We start from the raw sequence: 18230 nt of genomic DNA, 5'->3' as shown, positions 1-18230 counted from the left end.
CTGGGTATGTTCAGTGTATTGGTGCCTATTAATGAGTCCCAAACATATTTCAGAGGGTGACTTAGCAGGAATAGTAGGGAATCCATACAGTGTTTGTTGCAGGTTGTTGTCAAGCCCAAAACACACAGCTTCACGTTTTTCAAACTCCGCATGCAGTCCGTGGGCAGATGGGATACAATGTTTACATTTTCATGCTGTGTCATGGGCAAGTAATTGATATCATAGTTTTAGTTGCTAAATATAGGGCAAATCTTTGTAGCTGTTTTTTTCTGGGAGCTCGGAATGGGTGCCCAGAAAGGGTATCAGCAGTGTGTGACCTGTGGTTAACTGAACTTTTGCATTGAAGAGAGACACGTGAAATTACCTTAGTCCATAAATGGCTGATAATATCCCTTCTCTGCCTGTGAACAATTGCAGTGGGTTGCTGTGAGCGTTATCAATGTGATTGCTTCTAATCTTTGCATGTGCCATGTATGTGCTGATACAATAGGATGGTCCCATCTCGTATTGCAGTATCTCAGTTGCTGATGGGTGACGCTTGCGGGGCATAAGCATCATCAGGTATGCAGTTATTCAAAGACACTTTCAGTTGCTGGTATGCTTTCTGACATTCATTGAATCACATCGATGGTATGCCTTTAAACCAGAGCTGATTTGCGCAATATGCACTTCCCAGGGAATAAACGTGCTGTAAAATTTTCCTTAGGAAGGACTGTGTTGGTTGATCATCGATGGTATCTACATATCTACCAAGGGTTTGAGTTATGAAATTAGTCGACTGCCAAATTAGGCACCTGGTTGAATCCTAAGGTATTTTTAGGTAAGAATCTGTAGTACTAATTTGAAAGTCGATGAGCATAAGCAGGTAGAAAGCACGAAGCCGTCATTTAGATACTTGAATGCCACATTACTTTTGTCTTCATTCTTATTACTGCGGTGAGTGTTTGTGAGCTGCATCCAAGTATTTATTGTCAGTTGTCAGGAGTGAGTTTCAATAAGAGTTGAGCATCATGTTACTTCTGCCAACACTTATATCTAAAACTGATTGTAGTGCTAAAATCAGAGAAATTCTCACTTACTCAGAGGCTTATCAACACTTGTTCCCACACATTGTGTATGAATTTTGAAGTGAGGGTGAGGCAAATCACAGTGATTTATATAGTGTAAATTTAGAAGCAGATGTGAAACAGTACTGTCAAACTCTAGAGCTGAGAAGTGATCCTGTACAAAATGGTTCAGAATTCAAAGAAGTCAGCTTAATGGAATCATTTGTAAGGGCAATGGGAGAAGTTGGCACAATCCCCTTTTTCTCAATGAACTTTGTCCAACATTTCCTCAGTAAGTATGTTCAATCCCTGCATTGTGACTGGAAAGTCCGCAAAATACTGTATTTGCCTGTTTATAAGACAAGGTTCTTAACCAAATTCATCATTCAAAAAGTGCAGGGTCATCTTGTATTCATTGATTAAACTATTGCTGCTGAGGTCGACATTTTTAAGTTGTTTAATAGATTATATAGGGATCGTCCTGCATTTACAAATGTAACTTTGGCTGTCTCATCTAAGATTTATTTTGAAGTATTTGGAAGGACAGGGTAGGGCTGGGCAAATGATACTCGCTTTCGAACAGGCTCAAGATTTTCCGTTATGCTGAGGTACTCGATATGTGTTATGGACATTTCCTGTAAAATCACACAACATTTGATTCACACGGCACTAATGCAAGGGATATGCAATAAACTATAAACTAGCCACTACAACAATGTAGCATTGGCAATTCATTGATCTTGGATCAAAGGCCACCGTCGGACTGAAGCCAGGAGCAAAGTAGTCCACCCTGTGGCACAACATGCAGCTGAACATAACATGCTAGCTTTCAATGGCTGCTTCACTACCCGAGCCTTCTGGATCCTCCCCACCAACAGCTTTTTTGGACTACACAGGCAGAAGTTATCCTTACAACACATTCTTCCCTCCTGAAACTATATCCCAGCCTCAACGTATGATAACCTACTGTAACCACCCCCTCCACCCAACAGTTTCCACACCCTCTGTCCTATCACCTCCTCCATAATCTCGTCTCCCACCATCTTTGCATGCCACCCTCTGCCAGAGTATTCACTCATCTTCTCTTTCCCTGCTCCTCTCCTTTTCTGCTCCTCAATCCCCCCCCCCCCCCCTCCCCCGCTCCCTGCCCCACAGCCACCTGTTGTTGCATCTATTGGCCATCTACTCCCTGCATGCTCCGCCAGACAGTGCTCTTATCTCCAGCCATCCATACCCTGCTATCTCTTCCCCTTTCCTCCCCCTCCAGACTGCAGTTTATGTTCTTTGTTACAGTTGCATTCCAGCCCAAGCTGCCAGAGATGGCAGTCGTTTGTGCATGAGGTGTGAATGAATATGTGTGTTTCCCTTCTGACAGAGGCTTTGACCGAACGCTAATATGTAAGTGTCTTTTCGTTGTTCCTGTCTGCAAGTCAATGTGTCATCTTTACGGTGACTAACAATTTATTTTTTCCTTATGTTATTGATATTCCAACATGGAGTTTCCTTTGTTTAATTGATTTTGTAAGTTTTTTTGGAAAACACATCTGAAATAGGGACATGAAAGTACTAGAAAATGGATTGAATTATTCGTTGGTTGTTGTTTTGCAGGTACATTTTCACAGATTTCCTTTGCTATGAATAACTATATTCACTTTTTCTGTGCAGAAGTTCTTTAGCTTGGATAGAGAAAATTTATACATATGACAAGTGTGTTGTGATCTGAAAGACCTAAGTTTACATTTAGTGCCTCAGTGACACCATTTTCCATGTTTTTGAAGTTATTATCTAATGGGTAAGATGACAAAACTGTTACTCTATTGGAATCGATAAAGAATGGTTTCCTGTGAAAGCTGTTTAGGATACTCAAAAGCTGTCTTTTTTTCTACACTTTCTTCTTCTTTCATTTCACCCTACTTTGGGGTACATTAAATCAATGAACTTTTAATATTCCGTGCCTTTCTGTTATCCCAATATTGTTTCACTTTTCCTGGTCTTGTTTTTTCTTTGATCTCCAGCCTTTCAAGTATGCCATGGTTGGTGATGGACACTGTTTTGGCTGCTTCCCGTTTGATTATCATATTGTAATGTCTTATTTTTGCATTCCATGACAGGGACTTTTTGTTATATGTGTTTTTGGTAAGTAGGAATGCCTGCTCAACTTCTTGTAGGTTCCATTGCCTTTTCCTCGAGGACATTCCAACTGATTCATTTTCTAAGATATTTAAATTCTTTGACAATCTCAATTTTTTGTTCTCCCACTGTATATATCTGTTAATGTTTGTCATTATCTTTGTCTTTTTAAGGGAGATTTTGGGACCTATTTTTTTCACCTTGTTTTTGTGATCGGAGGTTCTGTTCTTTGGCTTCTTTCAGGTCTCAGCTAGTAGGGAGATATCGTCTCCAAAGGCTAGACAATTGACTTTTTCTCTGATTAAGTTAGTGATTTTATTGTCTAGGTTTAATTGTTTTAGTACAGAGATGAGGGATTCCCAGTTTATTGAGCTGTGTGCTGACTGAAAGTCAATGAAAGTTATAACATATTATTTTGCTCCTGATTTTTGGTAAGCCATGAGGTTTTTGATGTTTAGACTTTGTTGTGGGTAGGATCTCCCTTTTCTGAGTCCACTTGCTTAGCCGGATGGTAAAGTGCTTGCCTCCTATGCAGCGAGCCCGGGTTCAGTTCTTGGCCGGGTTGGAAATTTTCTCCACTCTTGGACTGGGTGTTGTGTTTTTCTCCTCATCATTTCATCCTCACTGCTGGCATTCGAGTCGCCCTATGTGGCGTCAATTGAAATAAGACCTGCACTTCACGGCTGAACTTGCCCGGATGGGCGCTCCTGGCCAGCAATGCCATATGATCATTTCATTTCATTTCCCACTTCTGATACCTGTTTTCTCCAAGTTTATGGTCTAGTTAGGGCTGTGCCTTGTTAAATACGACTTTAGAGATGATCTTGTATGTTCCATCTAGGAGTGTGATGCCTCTCTAGTTGTTGGGGTTTGCTTTAGACACTTTCTTATGGAGTTGGTGGATAACAGCTGTCTTCCATTTGTCTGGAATTCTTTCGTTTCTCCATATTTCTTCAAAGATAGTTTGGAGAGAGTGTGTGTGGCATTTTTTGACATTTTTCCAAAGTTCAGCTGTGATTTTGTTTTGTCCTGAGGCTTTATAGTTCTTGAGATTTGAAATGACTGACTGCAGTTCCTTCATGGAGGGTGGTTCGGAGTTAGGTTTGGTTATTGTTGAGGTCTTAAAGTCCATATTTCTGTGGGTTTTCCACAGATGAGAAAGTTTCTGAAATATTCTGCCAATATTTTGCAATTATCTCTGTTGTTATGGGCAATATTTCTACTTTTGTCTTAGAGAAGCAGTGTCAGTAGACTATATTCAGTTATTTTTTGTTTAAAAGTCCTTGTGATATTTTTGGTGAAGTCTGTTATGTTCATTTTTCTGTGATTGCTACTATTACCATGCTTTTCTTCGTAGTTCAAGGAGTCTTATCACATTCTTCTGTCCACCAGGCATGTTTTTTGGCTTTGATCATGGGAGTTAATTGTTCAGCTTCATTTATTAGGCTTCCTTTCATTTGATACTATTTTTGGTTTTGCATGTATTTAGTTGTGAGGGTAAACTCCTTGGAATTTATTATCTTTTGTAGATTGTATTTTCTTCTTTTGAGGTTTTTGGTTCTGTTTTTTCTTTTTGGGGTGATTTTGAGTTTTATTTTAGAATGGTACTGATCAGGATCCAGGTTGGCTCCTCTGAGGACTTGGAAATTTTGTACTTCTTTGTAGAACCTTATTTAATTGGATACATAAAAGATCTACTCAGCAAGCAATGGCAGAAAACACACATAAAAAAGACAGTTATAATAGGCAAGCTTTCGGAGCCAGTGGCTCCTCCTTCAGGCAGAAGAGATGAAGGGGAAGGAAGAGGAATGAAGGGAAAGGACTAGAGAGGTCTAGGAAAAGGGGTAGATTTCAGGAAAGTCACCCAGAACCATGGGTCAGGGGAGACTTACCACATGGGATGAAAAAGAAAGACTGATTGTTGGGGACTGCATTGGATGAGATTTGAAACCTGAGAGCTTAAAGGTGGAAAACAGGGTAATATGCAAGACAGTGATTACTGCTTAAACATCATGCATTGGTTAATAAGAGTGAAAAGCTAAGTGCATTGCATGTAACAGAGATGGGAGGGTGGTGGTGAAAAATAGACGGTAAAGACAATGAAAGAAGTGGAAAACTAAAATGGAGTGAAGCAAAGAGTAGTTACAGTGAAGAAGTGCTGTGATGGAAGAAATTAACGTAGATGGAAGAAATTAACACAAATTAAGATCAGGTGGGTGGAAGGAACCAAGGACATGCTGTAGTGCTAGTTCCCACCTGCAGAGTTCTGAGATACTGGTGTCTGGGGGAAGAATCCAAATGGCACGTGTTGAAACAGGCCCGAGGTCGCAAATTTCATATTGTAGAGCATGCTCTGCAACAGGGTACTGCAAGTTGCCAGTATACACTCTCTGCCTATGCCTATTCATCCTAATAGATAACTTGGTGGTAGTCATGCCGATGTAGAAGGCCGAACAGTGTTTACATAACAGCTGGTATATCATGTGTGTTGTTTCCCTTTAATAGAATATGTTTTGCCAGTTACAGGGCTGCAATAGGTGGTGGTAGGAGGGCGCACAGGAAAGTCTTGCTGTGGGGACAGTCACAGGGGTAGGAGCTATAGTGTAGGGAGATGGGTGCAGAAGGAGCATAGGGTCTGACAAGAATATTGCGGAGATTGGGTGAGCAACAGAAAGCTGTTCTAGGTGTGGTGGGCAAAATTTCAGACAGAATTGATGTCATTTCAGGGCATGATTTTAGGAAGTCAAGGCCCTGTTGAAGTAGCTGATTAACACATTCCAGATCAGGATAATACTGAGTCACCAATGGTGTGCTGTGAAGTTGTGTTTTGGAGGGACCAGCAGTACCAGGCTTGGATGTGATGACCCAGGAAATCTGCTTTTTAGCTAGGCTGGTGGGGTAATTATGTGCAGTGAAGGCTGAGGTGAGAATGGTGGTGTATTATGTAAATACTGTTGTTTATTGGTAGGTTTAATGTGGACGGAAGTGTGTTGCTGGCCTTTGGTGAGGACAAGATAACATCAAGGAAAGTGGCATGGGAATCGGAATAGGACCATGTGAGATTTAATCGGGAGAAGGTATTCAGAGACACCAGGAATTTTAGCAGGTCAGCCTCTCCATGAGTCCATAAGGTAAAGATATCATCAATGTATCTAAACCAAACCAGGGGCTGAAGACCTATGGATCCCAGGAAAGCCCCCTCCAAGCAACCCTTGAAGAGGTTGGCACGGTTCACAGGGCCGTACCTCTGATATGTTTGTATGCATGCCTCTCAAAGGTGAAGTAGTTGTTGGTAAGTATAAAGTTGATTAAGGTGAGTAGGAAGGATGCCATAGGTTTGAAATTAGGTGGGAGCTGGTTGAGGAAATGTTCAACAGCAGACAGGCCATGTACATGGGGGCTGTTGGTTTAGAGGGAGGTGGCATCATTGGTGACAAGCAAGGTATGTGGTTGGAGTGGGACGGGCATGGATTTCAGATGACCTAGGAAATTGTTGGTATCTTTGATGTAGGAGGGGATCTTTGTACTATGGGTTGCAGGTGTTGATCAACTAAGGCAGATATACATTTGGTGGGTGCTTTGAAGCCAGCAATTTTAGGATGGCCAGGATGATTGGGTCTGTGGATCTTAGGAAGAAGGTAAAAGGTGGGAGTGCATGGTTTGGATGGGGTGAGAAGTTCTATGGATTGAGGTGTTAGTCCTTGTGAGGGGCCTGAGGTTTTAAAGTGGGACTGCAGGTCCGTTTGAATCACAGGGATGGGACCTTGATGACAGATGCTGTATGTAGTGGTGTCAGACAGCTAGCGCAGACCTTCACTGAGATACTTCTTTCAGTCAAGTGCTACAGTGGTAGATCCTTTGTCTGCTGGAAGGATGATGATGGTATCATCAGATTTTAGGGACTGTAGAGCTTGAAGTTCTGCAGAGGACAGGTTAGGACCATATTGTAGGGACCTGAGGAATGATTGTGGAGCAATGCTGGAGGTGAGGGATTCTTGGAAGGCTTGCAAGGGATGATTTTGTGGTAGTAGTGGTGAATCAAGGTGGCATTGTGATCTGAACTGTTCAAGGCAGGGTTCAATGCCAGGTTTGCTGTTGGAAAGGTTTTGGGAATGGATTGCAAAGTGATATTTCCAATGGATATTACGTGTGAAGGATAGTAGTTCCTTCATCAAAGCACCATGATCAAACGCAGGTTCAGGGCAGAAAGTGAGACCTTTAGATAATACAGATAATTCAGGTGGGGAGAGTGCTTTAGATGAGAGTTTAAGGACACTGTACTGTTGTGGCTGGTTCTCAGGATTACGGGTTATTCTTGGTCTGGGAGGTAGTGGTGAAGGCTGTGGGATGTTAAGGAGGTTGGCCAAACTCAGTTTGTTGGAGAGAAGTGGTGGTTGATGGTGTGGCTGTTTAGGAAGCTGCATAGGGACAGGAAGGGAAACACCACAGTTCTGGTAGTTTAGGAGAAGGGGGATAGCTTTTTGAAGTGAAGTCTGGCATGTTGTTGCAGTTTGAAGTTGACTTGGTGGATGATATCATTCAAGGAAATGTGAGGGGAAGATAACTGCAGGATTTTGTAGAAGGAGAGAAGTCTGATAGTGTGGAAATTGGCTGATGGGGCATTTAGGTCACAGCTTAGTCGGATAAGAGCAATAGGTTGTTGTATTTGAAAATGTAAAAGAGCCTAGTGTAGGGAAGGATTGCATACAGAAACAGGGGCTTTCAGTGTTAGCCCTTTTGGAGTAACTCCAAGGGACAATCAGGTTTCAAGAAACAGAATGTGGGACCTTAGTTAGTTTGAATTCACCTAGATGTGAGCATGATGAGATCCATGTTTTCTATTGTCGATGTGGCTTTTTAAAGGCTTTGGATTTCAGAATCATATTGTGTGTTTGTCGTAATTTGATCAGTCTGATCCCATTTTGGTTAGTCCTGTTATGTGTTGGATAGTTTCCTTCTTTGCATTGATGTCCTCCATAAGTAGGGAGTTTTTCAAGGAGTTCCTTGCAGGGTGGGGAATTCTATGTACATAAAAAAACAGTATCCTGTTTGAGTCCATAGATGTATCATGGCAGTGCACAGAAGAGATATTTGAATGTTGTGCAGGGGCAGTTGAATTTAGTGAAACTAAACTTCTAATTGTTTTCTTTTATAGGTCCCCTAACTCTGACGTCAGAGCACTTCTGCTCAAGCTTGAGAGGGTTCTTGATTCACTTTATAGGAAGTACCAGAAATTAGTTGTATGTAGTGACTTCAGTATAAATTTTGTATGTAATGGTGCAAGAGAAAGGATGTTGGCAGATCTCCTAAATTCATATGATCTGATGCAGACTGTTTCCCCCCTCCTCTCCCCAACTAGGGTGCGGGGGAACAGTAGCACAGCCATGGACAATATTTTTATTCATTCTTCATTACTAGATGGACATTCTGTTAGTAAAAGGGTGAATGGCCCTTCAGACCATGATGCACAAATTTTAACACTAAAAGGCTTTTGTACTCAAACAAATGTCACTTGTAACTACAAACTATGTAGGAAAGTAGATCCAACAGCAATAGAGAATTTTTTAAACCTTGTCAGGGAACAAGAGTGGCATGATGTTTATAGTGCCGATAACATAGGTGATAAATGAATGCTTTCCGTAACACATTTCTCATGCTCGTTGAGAGTTGCTTTCCATTAGAACCTTCTAAACGCGATACTAGCAGTAATAGGCAGCCTGGGTGGCTGACAAGTGGGATAAGGATATCATGTAGAACAAAGTGTGAATTATATCAAAATGTTAGAAGTAGTCACAATCAAGCTACAGTAGCCCATTACAAACAGTATTGTAAGGTGCTTAAAAATGTTATCAGGAAGGCAAAGAGTATGTGGGATGCAAATAGAATAGCTAATCCACAGAATAAAAATAAAACCATATTGTCAGTTGCGAAGGAAGTGTCTGGTCAGCAGCACAAGGTCGACGATATAAAGTCAGCTCGTTGTAAAAATATTTATGTACTGATAAATCAGATATATTTACAGTATTTGACAATCATTTTCTGAGCATTGCTGGTGAATAAAATAAAAATTTAGTTTCTACAGGTAATCATATAACTTACTTGCCAAATGCCTTTTTTAGATTGATGTCTGAAATAACCCTCTGTGATACAAACAAGGGAGAGATGGATATGATGGAGGGCATAGCAGGGTATTAAAGTATTGTGCTGCATGTGTTAGCCTTGTATTTAGCCATATTTGTAATTTTTACTTTAGGAAGGGTCAGTTTCAAGTACTCAATAGTAAAGCCGCTTTATAAAAAGGGAGAAAGGAATAATGTAGACAATTTTAGACACATTTCTATGCCATCAGTGTTTGCTAAAGTTATTGAAAAGACTGTGTATGTAAGGGTAATTGGTCATTTTATATCACACGATTTGCTATCGAATGTACAGTTCAGCTTTAGAAGTCGTTTAACAACTGAAAATGCTATGTTCTCTTTTCTCTGTGAGGTACTGGATGGGTTAAACAAAAGGTTTTGAACACTAGGCATATTTTTTGATTTAACTAAGGTGTTTTATTGTGTCGATCACAAAATATTGCTCCAGAAGTTGGACCATTGTGAAATACGGGGAGTAGCTCACAATTGGTTCACCTCTTACTTTAGCAACAGACAACAAGAGGTCGTTATTAACAATGTTGAGAATGGCTGTGATGTGGGGTCTCAGTGGGGTACGGTCAAGTGGGGGGGAGGGAGGGGGGGTGCCACAGGGATCAGTGTTGGGGCCACTCCTGTTCCCTATTTATATAAATGATATGCCCTCTAGTATTATGGGCAACTCTAAAATATTTCTGTTTGCCAATGACCCTAGCTTGGTAGTAAAGAATGTTATGTGCAGTTCATGACCTAAGTTCATGGCTTGTAGAAAATAAACTAACACTAAATCACAGTAAGACTTAGTTTTTACAATTTCTAACACGCAATTCTACATCTACATATATACTCCGCTAGCCACCAAGCGTTGTATGGCGGTAGGGCACTATTTGCGCCAAAGTCATATTTCCCCCTCTCTGTTCCACTCAAGGACCGCGCAAGGGAAAAACGTCGGTCTGAACACCTCAGTACAAGCTCTAATTTCCCTTATCTTTGAATAGTGATCATTGCACAGTATGAAAGTTGGTGGTAATAATATATGCTCTACATCCTCGGCGAAGATTGGATTTTGGAATTTAGTGAGCAGCCCCTTCCGTTTAGCACGTCGTCTATCTGCAAGTGTGTCCCACTTCAAACTTTCAATGAGATTTGTAACACTCTCGCAATGACTAAATGTACCCATCACGACTCTTGCCACTCTTCTTTGGACCTTCTCAATCTCTTGAATCAGACCCAACTGATAAGGGTCCCACACAGACGAACAGAACTCTTAAGACTGGACGAACTAAAGTCTTGTAAGCAGTTTCCTTTGTTGAAGGACTGCATTGCTTCAGGATTCTACCAGTAAACCACAATCTAGAGTTCGCCTTACCTGTTACTTGTGTAATCTGATCGTTCCATTTGGAATCATTTCGAATAGTCACACCCAGATACTTGACGGATGTTACTGCTTTCATAGACTGGGCATTTCTTTTGTACTCGTACATCAATGGGGATTTTCACTTTGTTATGCACAGTAGGTTACACTTACTAATATTCAGAGATAACTGCCAGTCATTACACCACGCATTTATTTTCTACAAATCCTCACTGATTTGTTCACAATTATCGTGTGATACTACTTTCTTGTAGACTACAGCATCATCGGAAAACAGTCTAATGCCACTGTCAATACCATCAACCCGATAGTTTCTGTTGAAGTCCCCCCATTCAAGACGACATACTGTTTTCTGTTTGTAATAAAACTTTCTATCCAACCACATATGTCATTGGATAGACTGTAAGTGCACCCTTTTTGGAGCAAGCGACAGTGCAGAAATGAGTCGAACGCCTTTCGAAAGTCAAGGAATCCTTCCTGGCGTCTAAGTATCTTAACTGTTTTACAATCCCAGATACACTAAACACTATGTCAGCCATCTTTGTGTTTGTTCGATAATTGAAAGGGGGAATGGTGCTGCAGTCCTCTACCGTAAATGAGCTTTTGAAAGCTAGGTTTAGAAATTCGGCCTTCTGTTTATCATCGTCCGTTACATTACCCGTACTGTCAGCAAGAGAAGGTATTGAATTATTTGTAGCGTTCATAGATTTTATGTACGACCAAAATTTTTTGGACTTATTTTTAGAATCTGCAGATAAAATATTGCTTTCAAATTCCTTAAAAGAGTCTGTCATTGACCTTTTGACAGCTGCTTTCATTTTGCATAATTTCTGTTTGTCAGTGGGACAGTGACTACATTTAAAATGACTGTGCAAAATTCTCCGCTTTCTTGTTGAACCAAGGTGCATCCTTTCCCGCCCCTATATTTTTGCTAGGCATGTATTTCTCTAGCGCTTGGTGGACAATACCTTTAAGTTCCGACCAAAGATGCTCAATATCTTTGTGTCCCACGGTGAATACTAGGAGCTGACGATGAAGATATTCATTAATGACACTTTTATTTGCTTTCCCAAACAAGAAAACTTTGCTGTTTCTGTGGTTTTTTTTTGCAACTTCCACTGACATAGAACCCACAACAATGTTACGGTTGCTAATATCTTCTTCTAGATTAACTTCCTCAAAAAGATCAGGTCTGTTTGTCGCCAAGATATCTAATATGTTCCCATCTCGAGTTGGTTTTCTAAGCAATTGCTCTAGGTTGTATGTTGAGAGCACTCCTAGAATAACTTCACGCGAGTCTTTGCTTCTGCCTCCAGTGATAAACATGTAATTTTTCCAGTCAGTGGATGCCAGATTAAAGTCTCTACTTATAACTAATGAATAATTTGGATATTTATTTCCTATATACTCAAGACTCCCTGATACATTCTGCGACGTTTGTTGCGGTTGCGGATGCTGGTGGTCTATAAAAACATCCTAATACAATGGTCTTTCCTTGGCTGATTGACATCTTTATCCAGACTATTTCACAGTCCGACCCGGTATCGATCTCAACTGCGTTTAAACAGCTTTTAACTGCAGTGAACACACCACCTCCCATAGCATCAGTCCTATCCTTCCTAAACATTGTCCAATCAGAATTCAAAATTTCACTGCTATTTATGTCTTGTTTCAACCAGTTTTCGGTGCCTAATACAATATTGGCATTACTACTGTTTATTTTGGAGAGTAACTCGGGGATCTTGCTATAGATACTTCGACAATTTACTAACATGAGATTTAGTAATTCAACAAAACCTGACGTTTTAATTTCACAGAATGGGCATATGATTAGTGAAACTGAACAGTTCAAATTTCTAAGTGTTCACTGTCATGGAAAGCCCATGTTCTGGATCTTGTTCAAAGACTTAATGCTGCGATTTTTACTATTTGAACGGTATCTGAAGTGAGTGATGGTTTGACATGAAAATTAGTCTACTTTGCTTATTTTCATTCACTTATGTCGTATCGTATTATATTTTGGGGTAACTCTTCCTATTCTAAAAGGATATTTTTGTCTCATAAATGGGCAGTATGGACAATAAGTGGTGTAAGTTCACGAACCTCTTGTCGACCCGTGTTCATGAGTCTGGGTATTTTGACATTGGCATCTCATTACATATATTCCTTACTGTCATTTCTTGTTAACAGTATTAGCTTATTCCCAAGAATAAGCAGCTTTCACTCAGTTAATACTTGCCAGAAATCAAACCTGCATTTGGATCGGACTTCCTTAACTCTTGTGCAGAAAGGTGTGCAGTATACTGTTGCGTCCATTTTCAGTAAGCTACCACTTGAATTGAAAAATCTTAGTAGTTCTCCAAGTGCTTTCAAATTGAAACTGAAGAGTTTCCTCATGGGTAACTCCTTCTGTTCTGTTGAGGAGCTCCTTGAAAAATTAAGCTGATTCTTGTTGTATTGTTGATTCATTTAATTGAACTTACGGATTGACTTTTTTCGGGTTCATAAACATTTTATTTTTATCTGTTATTACTTTTATGTTGTAATTTCATGCACTGTCATGTTCCATGACTTAGAGATTTGCTCCTCAATTTGGTGCTACGGAACTTGACGTGTACATAAATAAATAAAATAAATAGGACATGGTGTTTTTTCTGGGATATTTTGCACATCATTGAGTTGGTCACAAAAACATTTCACCTTTTCTTTGTCCTTTCTGTTGTCCTCATTTATGGAGGCATGTGCATTCACAGTGGTGTATACCTTGTTAGCAGATTTAAAGGTAAGTGACGAGAGGTTTTCGGATGTTGATGTTAAAGTTCACATAATGATAAAATCACTTCATTGTTATGAAAAGTGTTGAACGCTGCCCCCAACTTCTTAAAAAATATGTTTTTCTCACCCACTGGTGATTTAAACACTGATATGAGAATTAGTTTTTTTCTCTTCTCATCAGTTTTTACCTCTGTGGCACAGTTCAAAATGTTTTTCAGTATTTATATGGTCCACTTCTATTTTTGCTTTAAACTGTAATTCTGCTCTTGTGTAAATGCATACTGTACTATTTTTACAAACACTGTGGCAGTAATGAGATGCTAATTTAAAATTGCTTACATTTCTTATCCTTGCACCAATGTTCAGGTAAACAAATTCAGTAGATGTCACCAAAATTATTTATAGCTATTACTAAATCCAACACTTTTATTCTTGAGGCACTGTATATTCAAATACATTATTTTGAACATTTTTACTTTTATTGTTACCTGGTTAAATACTACTTTTTTCCTGATAGTTTTCAGGCTGGTTTGTCATAGTCTTTTCCTTTTCTTAATTTGAAACCATAAAAAATATCTCATTAAGTGGAGGAGTGCTGCTGCTACTTGAGTTGTATCAGCTGTTACTGATATTTGTGATGTTACTAATACTGATACTGTTGTTGGTGCTGCAGATGCTTGCTGGTGCTTCTTGATTTCTTCTGGTAATTTGTGTGTCACAGTGTGCTTCTCTAGGCCATTCAAATGAAATTATGAATATGTGCCCAGTGCTGCTAATATCAACAACAGAAACATTTTTGAATTGATTGCATGTATTCGAAAAACACTTATTACAGCACAAATCTCCTAGTTTACACAAGATCAAGGTGGCAAATCATAGCGGTGTGGAATGTTCATGAAGAGAACGTTGAACGTTTGTGTGCGACAAGTGACCCAGGTGCTTCTTTAACTCTGAGTAAGCTGGGTGTCTTTCGTTCGTGTATGCATCATTAGAGCTGCCAAACAAAGTCATTTGAAGGCAACTTGATAATTTCTTCGGTGTGAACATTCTTAATGATTTCAGAGAGGGATGCTGTGGGCTTGACAAAACTCAAGGACTTCACAATTGCTGCTTCATTAACATTTGATTGCTGCTTCATTAACATTTGAGGTGATTCCGCATCTGTGGATATCAGCTAGGATGTAAAGTTTCCCCAAGTGATCATGGATTTTTTGCTGTGACATGGGCATATGGTGACATGGCATTTGAGTATTCTGTGGAACAGCAATAGCTGAATCACGTATCTGTGTACTTTAAGTAACATTTTCTGAATCATTTTCATCACTTATTTTGCTTTAGTCGAATGGGTGTATGTATGTAGTATCATCTCTGTAGTTATCACGTGTATGCTATGTTATTGTGTTTTGGTCAGTTTTTGGTGATGGATTAATTTTACTGCACAGAAAATGGAACTTACTTTCCCATAAAGTGCATCTGACACAATTTCTACCTACTCTCCCGTACTTTTTTCACACGTTATAATATGAGTTCTAGTATCTGGGTGTAGTTAACTTTGTGATGCATTTGCAACCTCTGCTTTCTACTGTGTGAATTAGTTACATTTGTGTTTTAAAACATACCTCTTCCAGGAGCACTGCAATTATTTTGCTTGTCAAACAGTCCTTCTCATTAGGTTTTTGAATTAGATTATCTCTGCTACATTTCTTACAGAACCATACTTTATGTTTTGGATCTGTGTTAACACATTTATAATGATGTGTAGTTTTGCATATATTGCACATTATACCTATAACTGTATGTTTCTCGCAGTGGCAGGGGTCCAAGCCTAATATTACAGTTGATTCGTCATAGGATGACATAGATGCATAATTCTCAACACTTCATCTTATTGAGTCTCTGCTACTTTCAGTTTCTTTTTTGATGATGTATCATGAGAAGCACAAATTATCACAATGTACATTGATTATGTTGCAAGTTGAACGCTTTTCTTCATTCATTTTACACTTTTTGCGGGAGTCAACACAGTGACGATCTACACTTGGCACCATCTGGAATTGTAGCAGTATGGTTGTGTGATCTGCATGTTTCACAGTGTTGTGCTTATGGTGGTTAATGTTGCTAGCTAAGTACTAGCACCAACATAAAAAGTACAAAGTGAAGCTCTGCCAATCCAAATGTTAGTTTCAACACCATAGTCTATTGGAAGTGGTATGCTCTTGCCTTGTCTTGACCTTCCAATTGATCCACCGAACCCGTCACCAACAATCAACTAAGTGATAACTGACAGAAAAGAGAAATCCTTGGTATAACTGAGGATCAAAGCCCAGACCTTTGGACATGTAGCCTGGCACTTTCCCATTGAGCTACTGTCCTAAACACTGCCAACAATTTTTTCAGCAAAAAATTGTATTGTACTGTATAAAAGCGGATGTCTAAAACATGAAACAGAATTATGTGATGCTCTGAACATGTTAGCTATATTGAATATTGATGAAACTCTTTTACTAGCCTACTGTCCCAGATACTTTTGTTTGTGTAGAGTCATGAGAAGTCAAAATGGCACAAGTCTAGATCAAGGCCAGTGGTGTACTGATGTGTTTTGTGCTTCAATGTTGGCAGTGCTCACTATGAGGTATAATGGGATGGAAATAGTTTGTGTCAGTTGGTGACTCTACTCAGTCAATGAACGAGCAGGACACACAATGTGTTCCAAAAGAATATTGTCTCATTTTCAAGTCAAGCATCACAGCCTCTGAAACTGTAACACATTCAGTAGTAACAGGCAAATATTTTGACAACCAAGATTATTAGTTTAATTTAAGCTGTGCTTTTAGGTCCCAGCCTAAACACAATCTTGTAATTCTTGACATATTCAGAAGGAACAAATATATGTGGCTACAAAGATTATTAATTTAATTAACCTACATCTTGGGCTAAGCAGCACATCAGTTCGTCGCCATGATGAGGCTATTTGGCTTTTACATTCATTGGTTTTACCAACTCACAACCAGACTGTCACATTCCTGTCTATCAGTAACCTCAAGCTGAACTACAGAACAGTTTATCACCGTAACTGAGCTTTTTTAGCTTTCACATCCATTGGCTTTGCCAACTTGTGAGCAAACTGTCACATTTGAACCTAATTACAACCTCATAATTTTTGACATACTCAGTAAAAACCGTCAAATATTTGTGACAACAGTGAAGAAAAAAGGTTTCTATTTTGTGGTTAGAAATTCAGTGCATATTTTCTCACCCCTCGTAGGTTATGTAAACATATCACCCCATTGGCTATAGAAAAGTGATGTGTTGGCAACATATGAGCTGTAGGGAAATACTGCCAAGACTCTGATCTAGATTTTAGAATTCAATGTCTTAGCTGAAATGTAAAACACATGAAGGTAAGGATTAAATAAATTACAGTAATGCTTCAGACTCACTTCAGAGAGGGAATGGATAATTCTTAAAGTTGGGGGTAATTGCTATATATGTTTAAGAATTATTTTATGATTCTGTAAGTACAAAGACGTATAGCTAAAAATTGGATTCCAGCATGTAATTTACAAATCTCCAAGTGGCTCAGTCACAGCTGCAAGTACTACTTGTGTTAAATATGTGAGAACCTTTGTTTTTATTATTAATTGTGCTGTTTCTTTTTCCACCTCCAGATTTAGTCATCATGTGTTCACTTTTCCCTGTCCTGTTCTTAGTAGTTTCCTTGTGTGCTCATTTCCAGACCACAGCCAGCAGTTGAGGTAGAGGCTGAGGAGGAGATAGAGCAACTGCAGGAAAACTTCGAAGAAGAAGAACTGACAGCCGAGTATACAGATGAGGAAGACGATGACGAAGAAAATATGCTGCATGTTGATGACCTCCATAAACTGAGCTTCAGCAATGTAGTGGTGCTTTTGTTCATAACCTTTTCCACACGTAGTTGACCACTGCACTTTCACCAAAAACTACATGTCAGTTATATTTGGTTCACTTTTTACACTATTTATCTGCACCAGTGATATTTCTCAAAGACTGTAATTTGTCTTCTGTGATAATCTTTTTTCTTCTTTATCCATACATATTATAAAAAGTTTGTGTGTGTGTGTGTGTGTGTGTGTGTGTGTGTGTGTGTGTGTGTGTGTGTGTTTTACTGACAAAGGCTATGACCGAAAGCTATGTGTGTGTTTTAATTGTGCCTCTCTGCCACTTGATGTGTCTTCTTTAAAGTAAGTAGCAATCTGTATTTTCCTACATTGTTCATTCGAATAAACATATATTCTTGAGAATTTTCAGAAGTTACGTGTATTGTGGATGACATATTTCGAAGTGAATCAATGTTTGTGATTTAAAGTTATCGTAGCATACATTACAACTAACATTTTGTGTTGCATTTAGTTTTATCTTTCAATAGAAGTGGGTATTGTTAGCATTCATCATAAATTAATAGTATTTTCGAGTTCATTAGTGAATCTAATCTCAAAAAGTATAAGGAAACTGGTAACTTTTATCCTGGGTTTTTCTGTTGCCGTAGTAGAAATCTGGTTTTGCATATTAATTGTTTCAATTTGTAAAGGGAATTAGTAATATATTTAGCTTAACAGATCCAGAAACTGAAAGATTGTCACAAGCTTATTTTAGTTATTTGTTTACTTTTTGCACCAGCCACAAAGCAGTCCCACCATGAATGCAATTCTCAAAGATGGAAAGAGATACTTGATTACGTAAGTGACCAGAAATCAGCCAGTCCACTGTCAGGTAACTGGAACCGGCTGCGAA

At 39.2% G+C, this 18230-nt stretch overlaps 1 protein-coding gene across 2 annotated transcripts in view; it reads left to right on the top strand.

Annotated features, from left to right (window-relative positions):
• The window catches only part of LOC124619778 (intraflagellar transport protein 57 homolog), a 172496-nt gene that overhangs the window by 83653 nt on the left and 70613 nt on the right, over positions 1 to 18230 (top strand). The window contains exon 5 of one of the 2 annotated variants that reach the window (XM_047146365.1): positions 17197 to 17356. In XM_047146365.1, coding sequence (XP_047002321.1) covers positions 17197 to 17356 — 160 coding nt within the window. Of the gene's footprint in view, positions 1 to 17196; positions 17360 to 18230 lie in introns of both variants that reach the window. The other variant, XM_047146364.1, reaches the window with a different exon arrangement.

The sequence above is a fragment of the Schistocerca americana genome, chromosome 6 (assembly GCF_021461395.2).
Source record: "Schistocerca americana isolate TAMUIC-IGC-003095 chromosome 6, iqSchAmer2.1, whole genome shotgun sequence".
In the NCBI taxonomy this organism is placed as follows: domain Eukaryota; kingdom Metazoa; phylum Arthropoda; class Insecta; order Orthoptera; family Acrididae; genus Schistocerca; species Schistocerca americana.
This window is presented reverse-complemented; position numbering and strand designations above follow the sequence as displayed.